At 33.2% G+C, this 15,183-nt stretch overlaps 1 protein-coding gene across 1 annotated transcript; it reads right to left on the reverse strand.

The window, feature by feature from the left end:
* Window positions 1–633: 633 nt before the first annotated feature.
* On the reverse strand, window positions 634–1,736 carry LOC128185381 (uncharacterized). The gene is made up of 3 exons (XM_052854987.1): window positions 1,727–1,736; window positions 1,461–1,525; window positions 634–1,311 (listed from the first exon to the last, which is right to left on the reverse strand). The coding sequence occupies exons 1-3, from the start codon at window positions 1,734–1,736 to the stop codon at window positions 634–636; spliced, it is 753 nt and encodes a 250-aa protein (XP_052710947.1).
* Between the last annotated feature and the right edge of the window lie 13,447 nt (window positions 1,737–15,183).

The following is a 15,183-nucleotide window of genomic DNA, read 5'->3' on the forward strand; positions in this document are numbered from 1 at the left end:
GGTTTCTTTACAAATATATATTCTTCTTCTTTGTATTACCAAAAGACTACTGAAAGTGCTAAATAACATAAAATACAATACCAGTAAGAACATACTTAAATTTTATTAAGTAATGGCGTAAATTGGCTACATTGGTTGTCATATAATATTGCAACATATATACAACAGTGGAACTGCCGAACAACTGGCTCGCCCCAACTACAACATTTCCATGTGTTGTCCCTGACGGGCAAGTAGCATGCTGGCTAAAACTGCAATCATGCGACCAACACAATGACAACAATAAACTTTATATTTACCTGATAGCTATTTAATCTTTATATTAACTATATGTTTTAATAAATTGATATTTTTAAAGAATTCAGAGTCTATGTTATACAAACCAACAACAACTTTTCAACAAAATATCATTCAACGTAAACAATCATAGTCCAAACTTGGGAATTGAAGGTGACGATTTCGCCACTGGGGCTCACTGAATGAATGTCTAAATATGATTACACAATATTCAGGCAGGCCACCGCCACATAGTGAGGTTAGAAACCTTCAATTCAAAACCACTGTAGCCATAACTCTAAACCTAGATATCCATATTCTCCCCTTCATGTCTTGACACAATATGACTTCAAGAGTTTATGACACTGGAAAGTGTCTGCTACTCCCGTCCCCAACAAAATATTCTAATGCCCCCTGAATATTGTTCAGAAAGAGGTAGTTTTCTAAGTTAGACAAATGCACACCATCTGAACTGTAGAGGTTATGGGGTTTGCCAATAAACTGGGGGTGTCTGATTATTCTCCCTCCACAAGCTAAAACCTCCTTCGCAGCTAACCTATTGACCCTATTTCTAGCTTGCTCCATACACCTAGGCCTCTGGGAGTACCTCCATGTTATTCGCGGCAAAATGAAGGACCAGACAAGCTGACAGTCAGGGAAAACTGATGCCATAAGTCTGATGTCACACTTGATGCTGTACAACAATTTAGACAATGGAATTTGGCCCAAATCATTGCCACCACAATGCATAACAATAAATTGAGGAGAATCTTGCAATGTACCTAGGAACCTCAACTTCTTGGCCACATCTACAAATTTTAAACCCCCATACCCCTGCCACCATAACTCAATCCCCATGTTTTTCAGACCAAGGCTTGTTCCCGCAGGTCTTAATCTTGCTTCAAAGGCTGTATGCTTTACGATTGAAGAACCAACTATCCAAACACTTGTAAGATTAAGCTCTGAAATGTTAAAGAAAATTAACAAAAAGGTGAAAATTGTGTGAGTGGTGACCGTATGTATGTTTGAAAAGCACTAGATTTCCACCTTCCTGCAAATTTGATTTCCTCATCAGACAACCCTCGCTGAAAAGCAGTAGTAGCTGCACCTATTCAAAATGAGATTTGTAAAAGTTCTTATCTAAACCAATAGCAGCGATTGCCTTATCTAAAACTGCAGCAAACTGATATCTTGTCAAAGGTTTTCCCCCATAATGACAGAACAAAGGACCTGACAACTTCGGTCGAACCTGCAAAAAATTTAACATACAATTCACTGGGCAAATGTAGGAGTCATAGGACTTGAGCACTATTATGATATGTCATAGGTTTATGCTTTGTGAGTAATATTCCACAGTTAATAAAAAAATAGCATACAAAATTATCGTATTTGGGGACGATATTCTTTATCGCGATTTTCAGTTATTCTGTTCCCTCTTCGTTTTCTATACTTTTTGCCATGGTTGATTCCCTGTATAGCTTTATGATGATGTCCTACACTGAACCGATAAAGTTGACTTTCGTTACTAATCATTATCAACAGGTGTTTACGTTATTTATTTTAAAAGCACTGCTGTGATGTCATTCCTTTGTTTCAGCAGTCTACAATTTTACCTGTGACGGCCCGATATTAGTAAGGATCTTAACGTCAGGCCGTTACCAGTGGTTACAGTACTGATATCATTCAAAATCGGACTGTCTCAGGTAAATCAACAATAAAATTCAATGACAGTGTTTTAAATTCGAAATATGCCTCAAACACCTTTGTGTTACAGTCATTTCATGCATATCTTTTACAATTTTATGAAATGCTATGGTATGCGACTCTTATGATATGCTATGAGATTTGTTTTCTATGCTATGAGATTTGTATGCTATGCAATGAGAAATTGAAATGAAGGGCTTAATGATATGGTATGGTATGCTATGCTATGGTAAATCAACAATAAAATCCAATGACAGTGTTTTATGCCTCAAACACCTCTGTGTTAAAAATTAGCAGACATATCTCACAGCACAATTCTATCCAAAACAGCAATTATTACTAACTGAGTTCGAGATTATTTTTTTATCAATTGCAACAGAATTAAAGTTATTTTATTTATTACAGTGTAAACCCCTCGTATATATGATCAGGGAACTGCTAAGCTAATGTGTTCATTTTCTCAAATAAGCCCAAATGAACCAAATGCTAATTAATACATGTACAATGTAATCAATTTCATTTTTTTACTTTCTGATTGATGCTAAAAAAATCAAGTCATGCTTGCAGGAATTATGCTGAAGGAAGAATCTCTGTTTTAAAAAGTAACAAACGCAATACGAAACCATTCAAAAATTATTTGAAGGACAAACGGGTCATAAATACTACCGAGAAGTTCTTTGTCATGTGTGTTTTGGTTTAATTTTCATCTATGCAATTATATTCTATCTAGTTTATTACAATGCATTATATTAAACGGTTCGAAGAGATCTAGTTATAAGTCAGGTGTATTTTACTACTCTTTTTTTCTTAGCAATTTCAATATTATTATGTTATTTCTTATTGAATACTTTGATAAGATATTAAGTCAGGTGAGTTTACTACTACTCTTTTGATATGTGCATTTAAATGTTTTTTATTATGAATTTTTAATTTTTTAACATGTAATTGCTTCTGTAAAATATTATGTAATCTTTTTAAGGATCATGAACAAATGGTTGGAAAACCTTTTAGAAAAGATGACAAAATGGTTTTTTGTAAATGACTTAATACTGAAGTTGGATATCATTAGCCTTCTTATTGATGGTCTGTTCTACAAAGCTCTCTCCGAAGCCCCACAAGCAATCCTCAATCGTGCTGATGCAAATGCATTGAAAATACCTGTTTTGGTATTTGTGATTTTGGTATGCATTATACAACTTATAAACATCTCGTTTTCTATTTACATATATCTGATACGAGGGCCATATGAAAACGAACGAAGAAAGAAGGACTGGCCAATTATTGTATCAATGCTTGTTGCTTGGATTGACTTTGCTCAAATTGTAATTGCCCTCACAACAGCCTTTAGAACACAACAACTAATTGGAAGAGTTCAGATTACAAAGGCTGTGTTTGGATTAATTAAGGCATACCTTCAGATTCCTGCTCTTGTGATTCTTTACTACGACGGAAAATTTTGTCCCCGAGTTTTTGACGTTCACCACGAAGAAGAAAACTTGGTAGACACTTCAAAAGTGCGCTGGTCTTCTCTTTTAATCATTACTCTTGTTGGATTTGTTTTTAATTTCGTTTGTTCTTTTGCTTTGCTAGTGAGAGTATTTATGTTACTTGTAACATAAGCACTCTGACTTGTAATAACTATGGAATGAACATTGCTGGTTGTATGCTTTTCCATTGATCAATAATTACATATGCCTATATGATTATTAATAACGCAATATACCCGGTAAATGTTTAATTTATGTTTCATGACAGTATGTTGTACTGCATGTCATCCTAAAACATTTGCAAAGTACATTTAATTTTAAAGAAACCTACATTGTAAATACAATTTCAGCTCCAAATTTCAATTTCATTTCCCGTTTAAATGTATAGAATTTTACTGGGTATCTTCGATGCTTAATTAAAATTTGAATGCCAATCATTAAATTACAAGTGTTAAATTAACTCTTTGATTTGTAAACAAATCCATCCTGAGTCTTGTCATTGGTTATATGTGTGTTGTACTGGTACATGTATACGTTACAGTTAAATTTTCCTTCTTTGTGAATGAAATTACTAATGACTAATGAACGTACTACGTCAGTTTATCCTGTTTGTCGTCAGTCATTTTGTCAAAATTATGATTATTTCTATGCATTACATTTTTTGTAAACAAAAACTAAACTCGAAATTTGTCTACATATAAAAGTTATGGCGTCTGTATACCGTTTGTAACTCAAGTTACAATGTTGAAATACTGTGGAAATACACAAAATGCCCAAGTTAACCAATGTATTCATAATGAATGAAAATAATACATTTAAAAAGTTTTCATCTCTTATTGTGTTAAAGTCTCTTTAAGTAATATCTAAGTTTTATAGTATCATTTGGGATTGATTTGGTATGAATAATTCTTCAAATACTGGGGGGGTTTTACCTACAAAATCGCATTGTAGGATTTCTTTATTTTGAAATTTTATTGTTTGATACATTTCAAAAATGTCTTTGTTTTTTACATGTACATTTGCGTTTTCTTCCCAAAGTAGTGGATATATTATAGACTGCAAGCTATAATGTATTAGGGTAAATATTTTTGTGGTGTTTTATAGCATCATTATCTATATACTAGTATACTGTAAATCAACTTTTATTCGCGTACGAGAAATTTTCGTGAAGTTAGCGCCGCGAAGCAATCCTTTGTCTATAGTTTTTTAAACAATACAGGTATGGATAAGGCTTAGTCACGAACATTAGTCGTTGCGAACCAGTTTATCGGCAGATAATCGCGAAATAAAGTCGCCGCAAATAAAAATTGGTTTACAGTATTTGTTTAAGAAACTTTTTTTTTTAGTTTTATTAATTTTCATGGGTTAGAAATCCATAGGCTCCATATCACCTAAACATACTTTTAAATGTATTTTACTAATCATGTTTACAAAAATGAACATATTCCCATATTAACACCTCTTCATTTTGTCTGGCCTTTATATTTCGTAAAACAATGCGATGGGCCTTAGAATGATTCGGCAGCAATATCATATTGTAAACTTATATGAAACCTTCTGCATATTTCATAATGTATGTGAAAATCGATTCCAGATTACATAACTAATTTTTTGACACGGTGTATCTTGATTCTATTTGACGCTAGAATTATTGTCAAGTATCGATGAGATTAGATACGTAACAACCGGACATTATAGGCAATAACATGTTAAATTTCATGTCGTTCTATTCAGATACATGATTATGATATTCTAATGAAAATAGAAACAATATCAAATCATATTTGTTTTGTTTTTTTTGGTTTTTTTTTTTTTTTGTAATTTGGTATATAGCATATTTATTGTGCTTTCTATGGATAGTCTTCTTCGCTAGCCAAGGGTTTTCGGTCTACTTCGCTTCCCATAAACCCTTGGCGGATTCATTACGAAAACTCAGCTTTATGATTGGCTGCAGCTGCGAGTAGCTGTTCCACTCGCAGTGCTAGTAAATATAAACTTAAAAGAAAACACAAGTGTGATCTTTGGTAAAACATTCGGTGCTTTTAACAAGTTGAGACACAAGTTCTCGAGTACAGTGCCTCCCAAACGATGGTCTTACCAGATCGCTTTAAAAACCTGTATATTTTTACTGATACAATGTAGCATGGGAAGTAAACATGGCAAATGTAGAAGTTTCCTATCCCGTAAGTATATACATTCCTGCTTATTGTTATTGCTTTTAAGGGTTCAATGAGCTGTGTTTAATTTAATTTCTTTGGTCCGCAATATTCACAAAAACGATACCTGGTTTTATGGCATGAAAGCTTACATATATTGGCGACTTTTTCACTCCCTGTACTGGTCCTTACAAAACACTTTGAATAAAACATGTCCTGCTTACCCTAGGTTATAACTTAATTCGTACTTAATAAAATCGTTAATTATGTTCTGATATTCGATAGTCAACATGTTTTCAAGTTGTAAAAATGTTGTAGAGTGTATACAACCCGTTGTTTAATTCGATTAAAATGTAAATATGCAAGGGGCGCAACTCAAGTTTCTCGGTAGATAGCGCCACCACATCACCGAGTTTTCGTAATGAAATCCGTCAAGGGTTTATGGGGAGCAAAGTGGACCAAAAACTCTTGGCTAGCGAAGATGATAGATTGTGTACCTAACAAATAACAATGGTTATACGGAATAAAATCTGTTTGTTGATTTTCTTTCTTTTTTTTCATCCAAATACTATATAATTAATAGTCTGTTCAAGGTCAAACTTTTCACTGTTCCCATCATTTTTGTCCTTCAGCGAAGAACAATTGAAATTGTCAACCATGTATGAGGGCTTGATATGTAATTCTTATTGTACGGTATCTCCAAAGCATTTGACTCAAAATTAAAATATACACTTCATGCCTTCAAAGTAATCTCCGCGGTTTGAATCTGAAATGTGTCACGGTACACTAATTTAGATGGGTTTCTGAGGCACTAACTGATGGCTGAGCTAAGTGCTTGTAATTAAGGACAGGTAACAACGAACAGATAAGATGGTTTTAGGTATTGGAACAAAGACGAATAGAATGACGCTGGATCTGTAGAGTATGGTTGATGTGACGGTAACCTTTGACGACTTAAAGAATTGCTTTAAAAGCTCAGGTGTATGTGATGGAGCATTTATGTAGTAGACGAACATGCATATATTCTTACACAGTGCGATGTTTGTAGTAAACGGAAGACCTTATTTTATTCTTCGGTTTCTTTTCCGATATCCTTCTTCTCTTTGTTATATATAACACAAGCAGTAATGTAACCCAATAGTTATTTACCTAAACAACATTTGATTTTTTGCATAAGCTATGTATATAAAGATTTAAAAAGAAAACAACAGAAGAAAATATTTTGAGTGTTTAACGTTCATAGAGAAAAAAACATATCAAAAAGAAAAAAATGCTCCAAAAATTGTCTTAACAATATGATACCAATTAAATTAATCTCTAGTATCAGTAACATTAAGGAGTTTTTAAACATTTGTTTCATTAGCTCTTCAAATGGGGTCTCGGAGGTCTGAAGTATTTCATCTTGATAAAAAAAGAGTCTAACACATTAAATAGAGACTCTACCTCCTTCCAGGTCATGTCGCGTTGTCAAATATCCCAGTCAAAGTATAATTTTTCTGAAAATTGGACGTGTCTAGTTTTGAATATAATTTAAAGAGTCAGTATCAAGGCATATTGAATCAGCTTGTAATGTTGAAATACCAACATGTAATGTTAAAGTATCAGCGTAATATGTTACAGTATCAGCAAGATAATGTTAAAGTATTCGCATGTACAATGTACATGTAATGTTGAAGCATAAGCATGTATGTTAAAGTATTATCATATTACATGTATGAAGATTATCCATATGAAGCAGTAAAGACGTTCCATATGAATAGGAATACCCCTGTTGACACTTTTACATTTTAGAAAGTCCAAAACCGTGCAAAATAGAAATACAATATAGCTGGAACGGTAGCTCCATGATCCGTCATTCGATAGTTTCTGTATAGCTACAGCTCTGCAGATAGCGTAAGCGAAACTTTGTCCACTAAGCCTAATGCTCGAAGGAAAAAATCTGCACAACATTTGTGTCCTTTAATTTTACCAAATTCTAAATGCTTGCTCTATTGTACTAAATTTCATATTTTTTTTCTTAAGTTATGAGTTTGGATAAAAAGCAAATCGTGTTATTCTTGTGTCTTTGTTGTAAGTATACAAAAGATAATTTTATATTAAAATAATGAAGAATCGACGCTATTTGGTACAATTTATGAATATGAATTTCTCTGAAAAAGACCTCTGAGAAAAAAGTGAGTTCTATTTTAATAGTTCCTACTTATATTGTTAAGAAGCTACAAATTCAAATTAAAGTTAAAAAGAATAAAAATACCCAGCGTCAAAGAAAAAGCTTCCGCTATACCAAAAAGTCGAGCCGATAGCAACGATTCACCAAACTTAATCTTTAAATTTTCTTTCTATAACCAATACTGGGTTTGGGCAGTAGCCGAAATTCTCTGGTTCAAATCTCGCTGTGGTCAGCTAATGATGATTGTTGTGCACTTTGACAGGCATTTTATCTGTATTGTCTCAGTCCACTTTCACGGAAACCGGGAATGATACCGGCATTGTGCGCCTCCTTCATGCCCCGGAGAAGGAATTTTTATTGCTGTTTAATATTTTTCTCGAAAAATCAAGTAGACCCTCTGGCAAAACTCCATTAAACAGAGAAACGTTAAACAAGACTGTGTATTTGTTTTTGCATACATGTTTACAAAAGCATGGCATGCATGCAATTTGATCTTATCACTTTTTGTCTGGTCCATACATTTTGTAAAATGATGTTACGCCCTGCCTTACAATGTAGAATGAAACGAGAGCACTGTCAAATTGTTAACTTTCAAAATCATCCTTTACATATTTCACAATGTACGTGGGATTCGATCCCGATAATTTTGACACAAAATCGGATTGTTTTGTTTGGTTTCTTTATGATGCTAAAAATATATCCAACAACGATATCATACATGTACCAGCCAGACATGTTGCACAATCATCCATTAATCTTCATGCCTTCCTGTACAGTACATATCTATGAAAAGTACGGTTGGAAAATATTACATATCATTTATTTAGGTAATATTTGTACAGTTCTGTACCTATTTTTATTCTGTGTTGGATAGTGTATATAAAAATAAATGTTGCACATGGTATATATAATAACCCAATAAATTCATTAGCTAACTTTAATCTCCTTCAAACCAATTACTACAGTGTGATTGTGTATTTTTTTTTTCATCATATTCTTTTCCGTATATATGTGTAAACCGGACTTTAAGCAACCATCCTCAGATAGTGTAGAATCTAGTCTGTTTAAATCATGGTCGCAAGGGGGGGGTGTGAAATTTTACATTGAAATATATAAAGAAAATCTTCAAAATATTCTGGGAAAGTTTTTAGTCCAAAATGCGGTGAGGTAAGGGGGGTGGGGGTATAGGAATAGAGAAAATCTTCTTACAGGTACAACAACAAAAGGGGCTTGGTATTAAACAATAAAAATATGTGCATAAAATTGGAAGATTTAAACAAAAATTTTAGCAAGATGTACTGTACTTAGTTGTCAAGATATTTTGATTTTGATACTGTAATGCCAATATGATCAGAGTTAAGGCTATTGTTGCTCAGGTTAGCAATGAGGCCCCTGGGCCTTTTATTTTGAACCCGTGACATCTTCTTGTTGAATGGCGGGATATCATATTCAATATTATTCGGTATTATTTTGAGCTTCAAATATATTTCAAAATGATCTTAAAATCATATCAAGGGATCAACATCTACCTCGTGCATGTATAGATGTTTTTTCCTTTGACAAACTCTGTAGATTCTTTTTTGATAGTTGTTCTAAGTTTAAACCTGAAACTAAAACCTCTTTTTATATCATTTCAAAGGAAGACCTTATTTAAATTCCTTGGTTTCTTTTCAAATACTGTAGACATACTTTTGTCCGCGTGGTATTAATTTACGCTATGAACGCGGACACAAATTTTCCGCAGAATTTTTTCCCAGTGTACTTAAAGTGCATTTTGGAATCAAATTTTAAAATTGCATTACATGAATAAGGATAATTGGAAGTTACTACATTCTATACATGTAACACTTGCAAATACGTGTACCCAGTGTATATCGTGTTTATCTATGCAAACTGTCAAATTTGTTTTGAGAATTCACTTAATAAATAATTTAATCTCCTAAAGATTTGAATTTTCTGTAAATTTACTTGCATGAAATTTAAACTTCTCCCAGCTTGAGATAACGGCACGTGTCAGACGACAAATAGCCCCAAGCGGGTGTGTCTTTTAATGACCTAATTAACTATACGCTAAGACCCGTGTTTTTACTGCAATTTTTAGATCCCTTTGTGCTCTGACTTTTAAGTAATAAAACTGATCAACTCATAATTTAAACTATATGTGAACCCATAAATTGACAGTTACTATCAATTAAAGATGTGGTGTTTCACAAGACGATTTTAGCCAGCGTCGTAACATCTTGACGGCTAACTAATGACTACCGATCAGTCCACAACCGATAATTACTGTTCACAGTGAACAGTTCTTACAATTAAAGTCTAAAGTTGGACAAATTCTAGGTAATGAAAATCGCTCAGAGCCAAATTTAATAATAATTACTAGTATTCAAATGATTTTTTTTCATTCAAAGAATCCGCGTAAAATTTTACCCGCGGATTAAATTGATATTGTGATTCCGCGGAATTATGACCCCGTGGAAAAAAATACGTCTACAGTATATATTCTTCTTCTTTTTGTTATATATAACACAAGCATTATTGTAATTAATATTATCAGCATGTCATGTTGAAGTATCGTAATATTATACAGATTATCCACATAAGGCAGTTGAGGCGTCCCATATGCATACACCGTAGGTATACCCCTGATGACACTTTTACATTTTAGTAAGTCCAAAACCGTGCAAAATAAATATACAATATAGCTGGAACGGTAGCTCCACGATCCATCATTCCAAATTTTCAGTAAAGCTATAGCTCTGAAGCTGGTGTAAGTGAAACTTTATTCACTTTGCCGAATACTCGAAGAAAAAACTCCACAACATTTGTGCCGTTTACCAAATGATAAATGCTTGCTCTATTCTACTAAATTTCACTATTTTTCTTAAGTTGTGAGTTTGGTTAAAAGCAATCCGTATTTTTCTTGTATATTTATTTAAAGGATAGAAAAGTTAATTTTATATTATGATAATGAAAAATCGATGTTTTTTTTAACATTTTATGAATTTCTCTGAAAATGACCTCTGTAAAAATTATTTTTTATACTTCCTACTTGAATTGTTAAGAAGATATAAAAAAGCAGTTTTACAAACAACGATATGTTTCAGCTGGGCGTTGCAAACGCTAGTTGTATAATAATTGACGATATTACATCTACATTAAGAGCACAGCTTCAAATTAAAGTAAACAAGAAACTACGCAGCGTCAAAGAAAAAGCTTCCGCTATACCAAAAAGTCTAACTGATAGCAACGATCCACCAAACTTAATCTTTGGATTTTCTTTAAAAAAAAAAACCACAGAAAATTCTAAATAGTTTTTAAAACAAATGCAAAAGATGCTCATGAAATTCATTATAAATGAAATACTTAACATTGAGTAGGTTTAAGGCTCACATACAAAACGAAAATGATTAAATCGTATCATATTCAATTTTTTGTAAACTTATTTGTAAGCGGCTCTCGGCTCCAGTCGTTCTGATCCTTCTCCGGTACATGTAACCGTAACAAAAGCTAGACGCCGCAATAAACCACGAAACCAACTTAAATGCACTCTATTTTCTCAGAAACGTACATTATCATATGTCTCTATGAGATACCTTCAGTTCTTTGAATCAGCTTTCGTTTTAACAATACCATCGAGATTAACACATCTTTGATTTCCTATTTTGTACGAATATTTCTTCTTCAAAAGGTAAGATGAAGATCAGCTTTGTTGAACAACCTAACAATCTGTGTATTTATTTAACTATCAACTTGGCATGTATGTATGGCGCCCATACCAAATTATTTCTCTATTTTTTTCTTTTTCTTTTTTTTTGTTCCTGAAGGGATAGGTCTTGTTTTCAAGAGAAACTTAATAACATAATAATGTAGTAAATAAATGTGCATTGAAATATTAAGTCATCTTCAATACGTAAAAAATGTTATCTATCGCCGAAGCAAAAGCAAAGTTGTATTTAAATGAAAAGTGTTGTCCAATGGCGCACCTAGTATTAGGGAGGGGAGGCACGAAAGCTTACTTTCCCCCACCAAACCCCCACACTTTTCTTTCAGCAATCATTTTTTTTAAATTTACATATACAACTGTGAATTATCACACCTTTTTTAGAAGGGGGGTGCGAAAGGATCTTCATGATTTTTGGGAGAATCTTTTTTTTCTTTTTTCTTTTTCAAGATTTTTTTGGATTTATCCCCCCCCCCCCACTAACACACAACACACTTTCAAAAGCATAGCTAGGTGCCCGTTTCAAGTTACAATATCTATTCTAAATTATATAATTTAAAAAAATCATTAGCTGATAAACCTCGCTTACACTGCATGCACGGATCTAGGCGACTGGACAACCCCCCCCCCCCCCCCCCCACACACACACACACTATAAAATATAGGTTCATAAAATTTCACGTGGCAAAATCGAAATTTTTTTTTTACTTTCAGAATTTTGGGGAGGGTAGAGCAACATCCAAAAATTCTTGTTACAATTACAATTTTGAATCAGTATCAAACAAAAATTGTCCTTGAAGCCAATAAAAGGTCATAGATACTACTCTGTAGCATTATGTATCACAATAGGTTTTCTTAAGAATAGAAGAGAAATTACTCGGTAGCTGCAAATGCAATTTAATAAAGATTTTTTGTTAGGTGCCATTTACAATTTTATAAATCTGAGCAGTTTTTTAGAATTCATTTTACACATGTTCTTTTTTAAGGATCATGGGAGAAGGGTTGGTCAACAAAATAGACAATATACCGAATTGGTTCCTTTTAAATGCTTCGATCTTGGCACTGGATCTCGTTAGTCTTCTCATTGACGGCCTGTTCTACAAAGCTCTTACAGAAGCTCCACAAGCAATCCTCAATCATGCTGATGCAAATGCATTGAAAACACCTGTTTTAGTATTTGTGGTTTTGGTATGCATTATACAGCTTATAAACATTTGGTTTTCCGTAAACATGTATTTTAACCCAGAGAAAGATGACAACATATTCAAAATAGAAAAAAAGAAATGGCCTGTAATTTTATCGGTGCTTGTAGTGTGGATTGACTTTGCTCAGATTGTAATTGGCATTTCAACCGCCTTCAGAACAAACCAACTGATTGGAAAAGTTCAATTTTCGCAGCCTGTTTTTGCGTTAATTAAGACATTTTGTCAGATTCCTGCACTTGTGCGTCGTTACCTCGACAAAAACCAGTATTCCCAAATAGATGCCGACGGGGAGAATTGTTTGATAAACTATTTCAAAAGGAATAGATTTTGTTCTTTTCAGAATCTTGTAATCATTGCTCTTGCTGGATTTATTCTAAACTGTTGTTGTTCTGTTCTTTTGCTTGTAAGAGTTTCTATGAATTTGTGACAAAAAGATGGGTTTTTTCTTACATTTGTACATGCAATTGTCTTAACTTTGTAACAAACACTCCTTTACTGTTGTATATAAAACAAATCCTAACATAGTGATATTTACACTTGCAAATGTATCCATTATATAGCACTATCTACGCAATCCGCTGTTTTTACCTGCTTAACATCATTATGGGTCAAGAGGCCAAAGTAGCGCATTAATAATAAAGGTCACTACTTTTTCAATGTCCTTAAAACAAACCGACTTGTGCTGAAAAACACCTGTTAGATATCGTATTGAAAATACAGTTTAGGCATAAAAAAAAAATAAACGTATCTGTGTTTCGTAAAACTAGTACAATGTTTATTTATTCTCTTAAAAAACATAACATTAATTGCGGGGGATAAATGATTCATGTGAACGCCTGTAAACAGAATAGTCTAATGTTTATTGATCGACATCATTACGAGGCATTCTTGAAAAATACAACCGCAATTTGTCAAAGGAGTTAATTAAGTTAAATTTCTCATGTCAGAATTAAACACAATCCTCAATCAAAATCAAAAGCGAAATATCACAGACATTTCGTGTTTAGTCTACTTACGGATCACGGTCAAATTTAATTCCCTGTGCTTCTCTGTCTGTTTTATTCTGTAAAAAGATTATGTTATAGAAGTTAAAATTGCTTTCCTCTATAATGTCGGAGGAAAACATTATGCTCTTGAATCTGATTCTGCGATAGAGTTTTCCTTGAGTATGCCTAAGTAGACTCTAACTCAACCTCCATTCATCGCTTTGTTTTCAAATTTTCAACCGCATTGCGACTTCAACATAAGTAGTACGATTCCACCAAGCTTCAATCGGGTTTTTTTTCATTTGTACAAGTGAATTTTCTTTTCAGTTTTACTTTTATAATAAAAACGTGTTGTCTTGTCAAAAGTAGTGTATTAATCATCATATTCAAATGCGTGCAACATTGTTGTATTTTTTTTTGTTACATCATCTTAATCGAGGCGGCTTTCTAGGTCATCACAAAAAAGAAAGTATGGAGAATTGTTACTATCATAATATGCAACAAATGATACCTTATTTCTTAACAAAATTGTTCCTTAATATGTTAATATGTTATCTTGATCTGTTCCTGATAAGTTTGCTTAATTGCATGTATTTAAAAAACAGAACATTACATTTTAAGTAGTATCTTTTGTTTGTAGAATCATTTGGTTTTTCTAATTCGTATTTATACAAATATTCTAATGCTACTTGGACATTTTGAATGATAAATGTATTTTACAATTTATTTTCTGTCACGAATTCCATTTATTTCAGGGTTTGTTGGGGTTTTTTTTTTTACTTTCTTGTATATTGTAAAGATATTTATTGACATGATACCTTAATCTAAAAACTAGTATACTTTGTTTACAAACATTCGTTTTACATTATACTTTCAAACATTCATAGTACTGTTTTACGTGGAACACACGGCGCGGTAAACACAAGATTTGGGGCAATAACCGAAAAGTCACTGGTTCAAACCCCGCTGTAGTCACCTAAGGATGAATGTTGTGCAATTTGACCGGCATTTCATCTATATTGTCTCAGTCCACTTAACTGAAAAATGGGTACCAGCTTACACAGCGAGATAACCTGCAATAGACTGGTGTCCCATCTAGAAGCAGTCAATGACTCTCATCCGCTTATCACCACAAAAACCGGGAATAGCATTGGCATTGTTCGCCTTCAGGGGCGATGAAGGATTTTTGATTGCTGTTTAATGTTTTCTCGAGAAATGAAGTAAACCTTCATGAAAACGTCATAAAGCAGAAAAACGTTAAACAAGACTGTTTTTTGCACACCTGTTTACAAAAGCATGACATGCAAGCAAGTTGATCTTATCACGTTTTGTCTGGTCCATACATTTTGTAAAATGATACTACGGCCTGCCTTAAAATGAACCGAGAACAATGTCACATCGTTAACTTCTCTAAACATTCTGTGCATATTTCAAAATGCATGTGGAATCCGTTATAGATAATTTTGACACATAAT

Source organism: Crassostrea angulata, chromosome 5 (assembly GCF_025612915.1).
Source record: "Crassostrea angulata isolate pt1a10 chromosome 5, ASM2561291v2, whole genome shotgun sequence".
Taxonomy (NCBI): domain Eukaryota; kingdom Metazoa; phylum Mollusca; class Bivalvia; order Ostreida; family Ostreidae; genus Magallana; species Magallana angulata.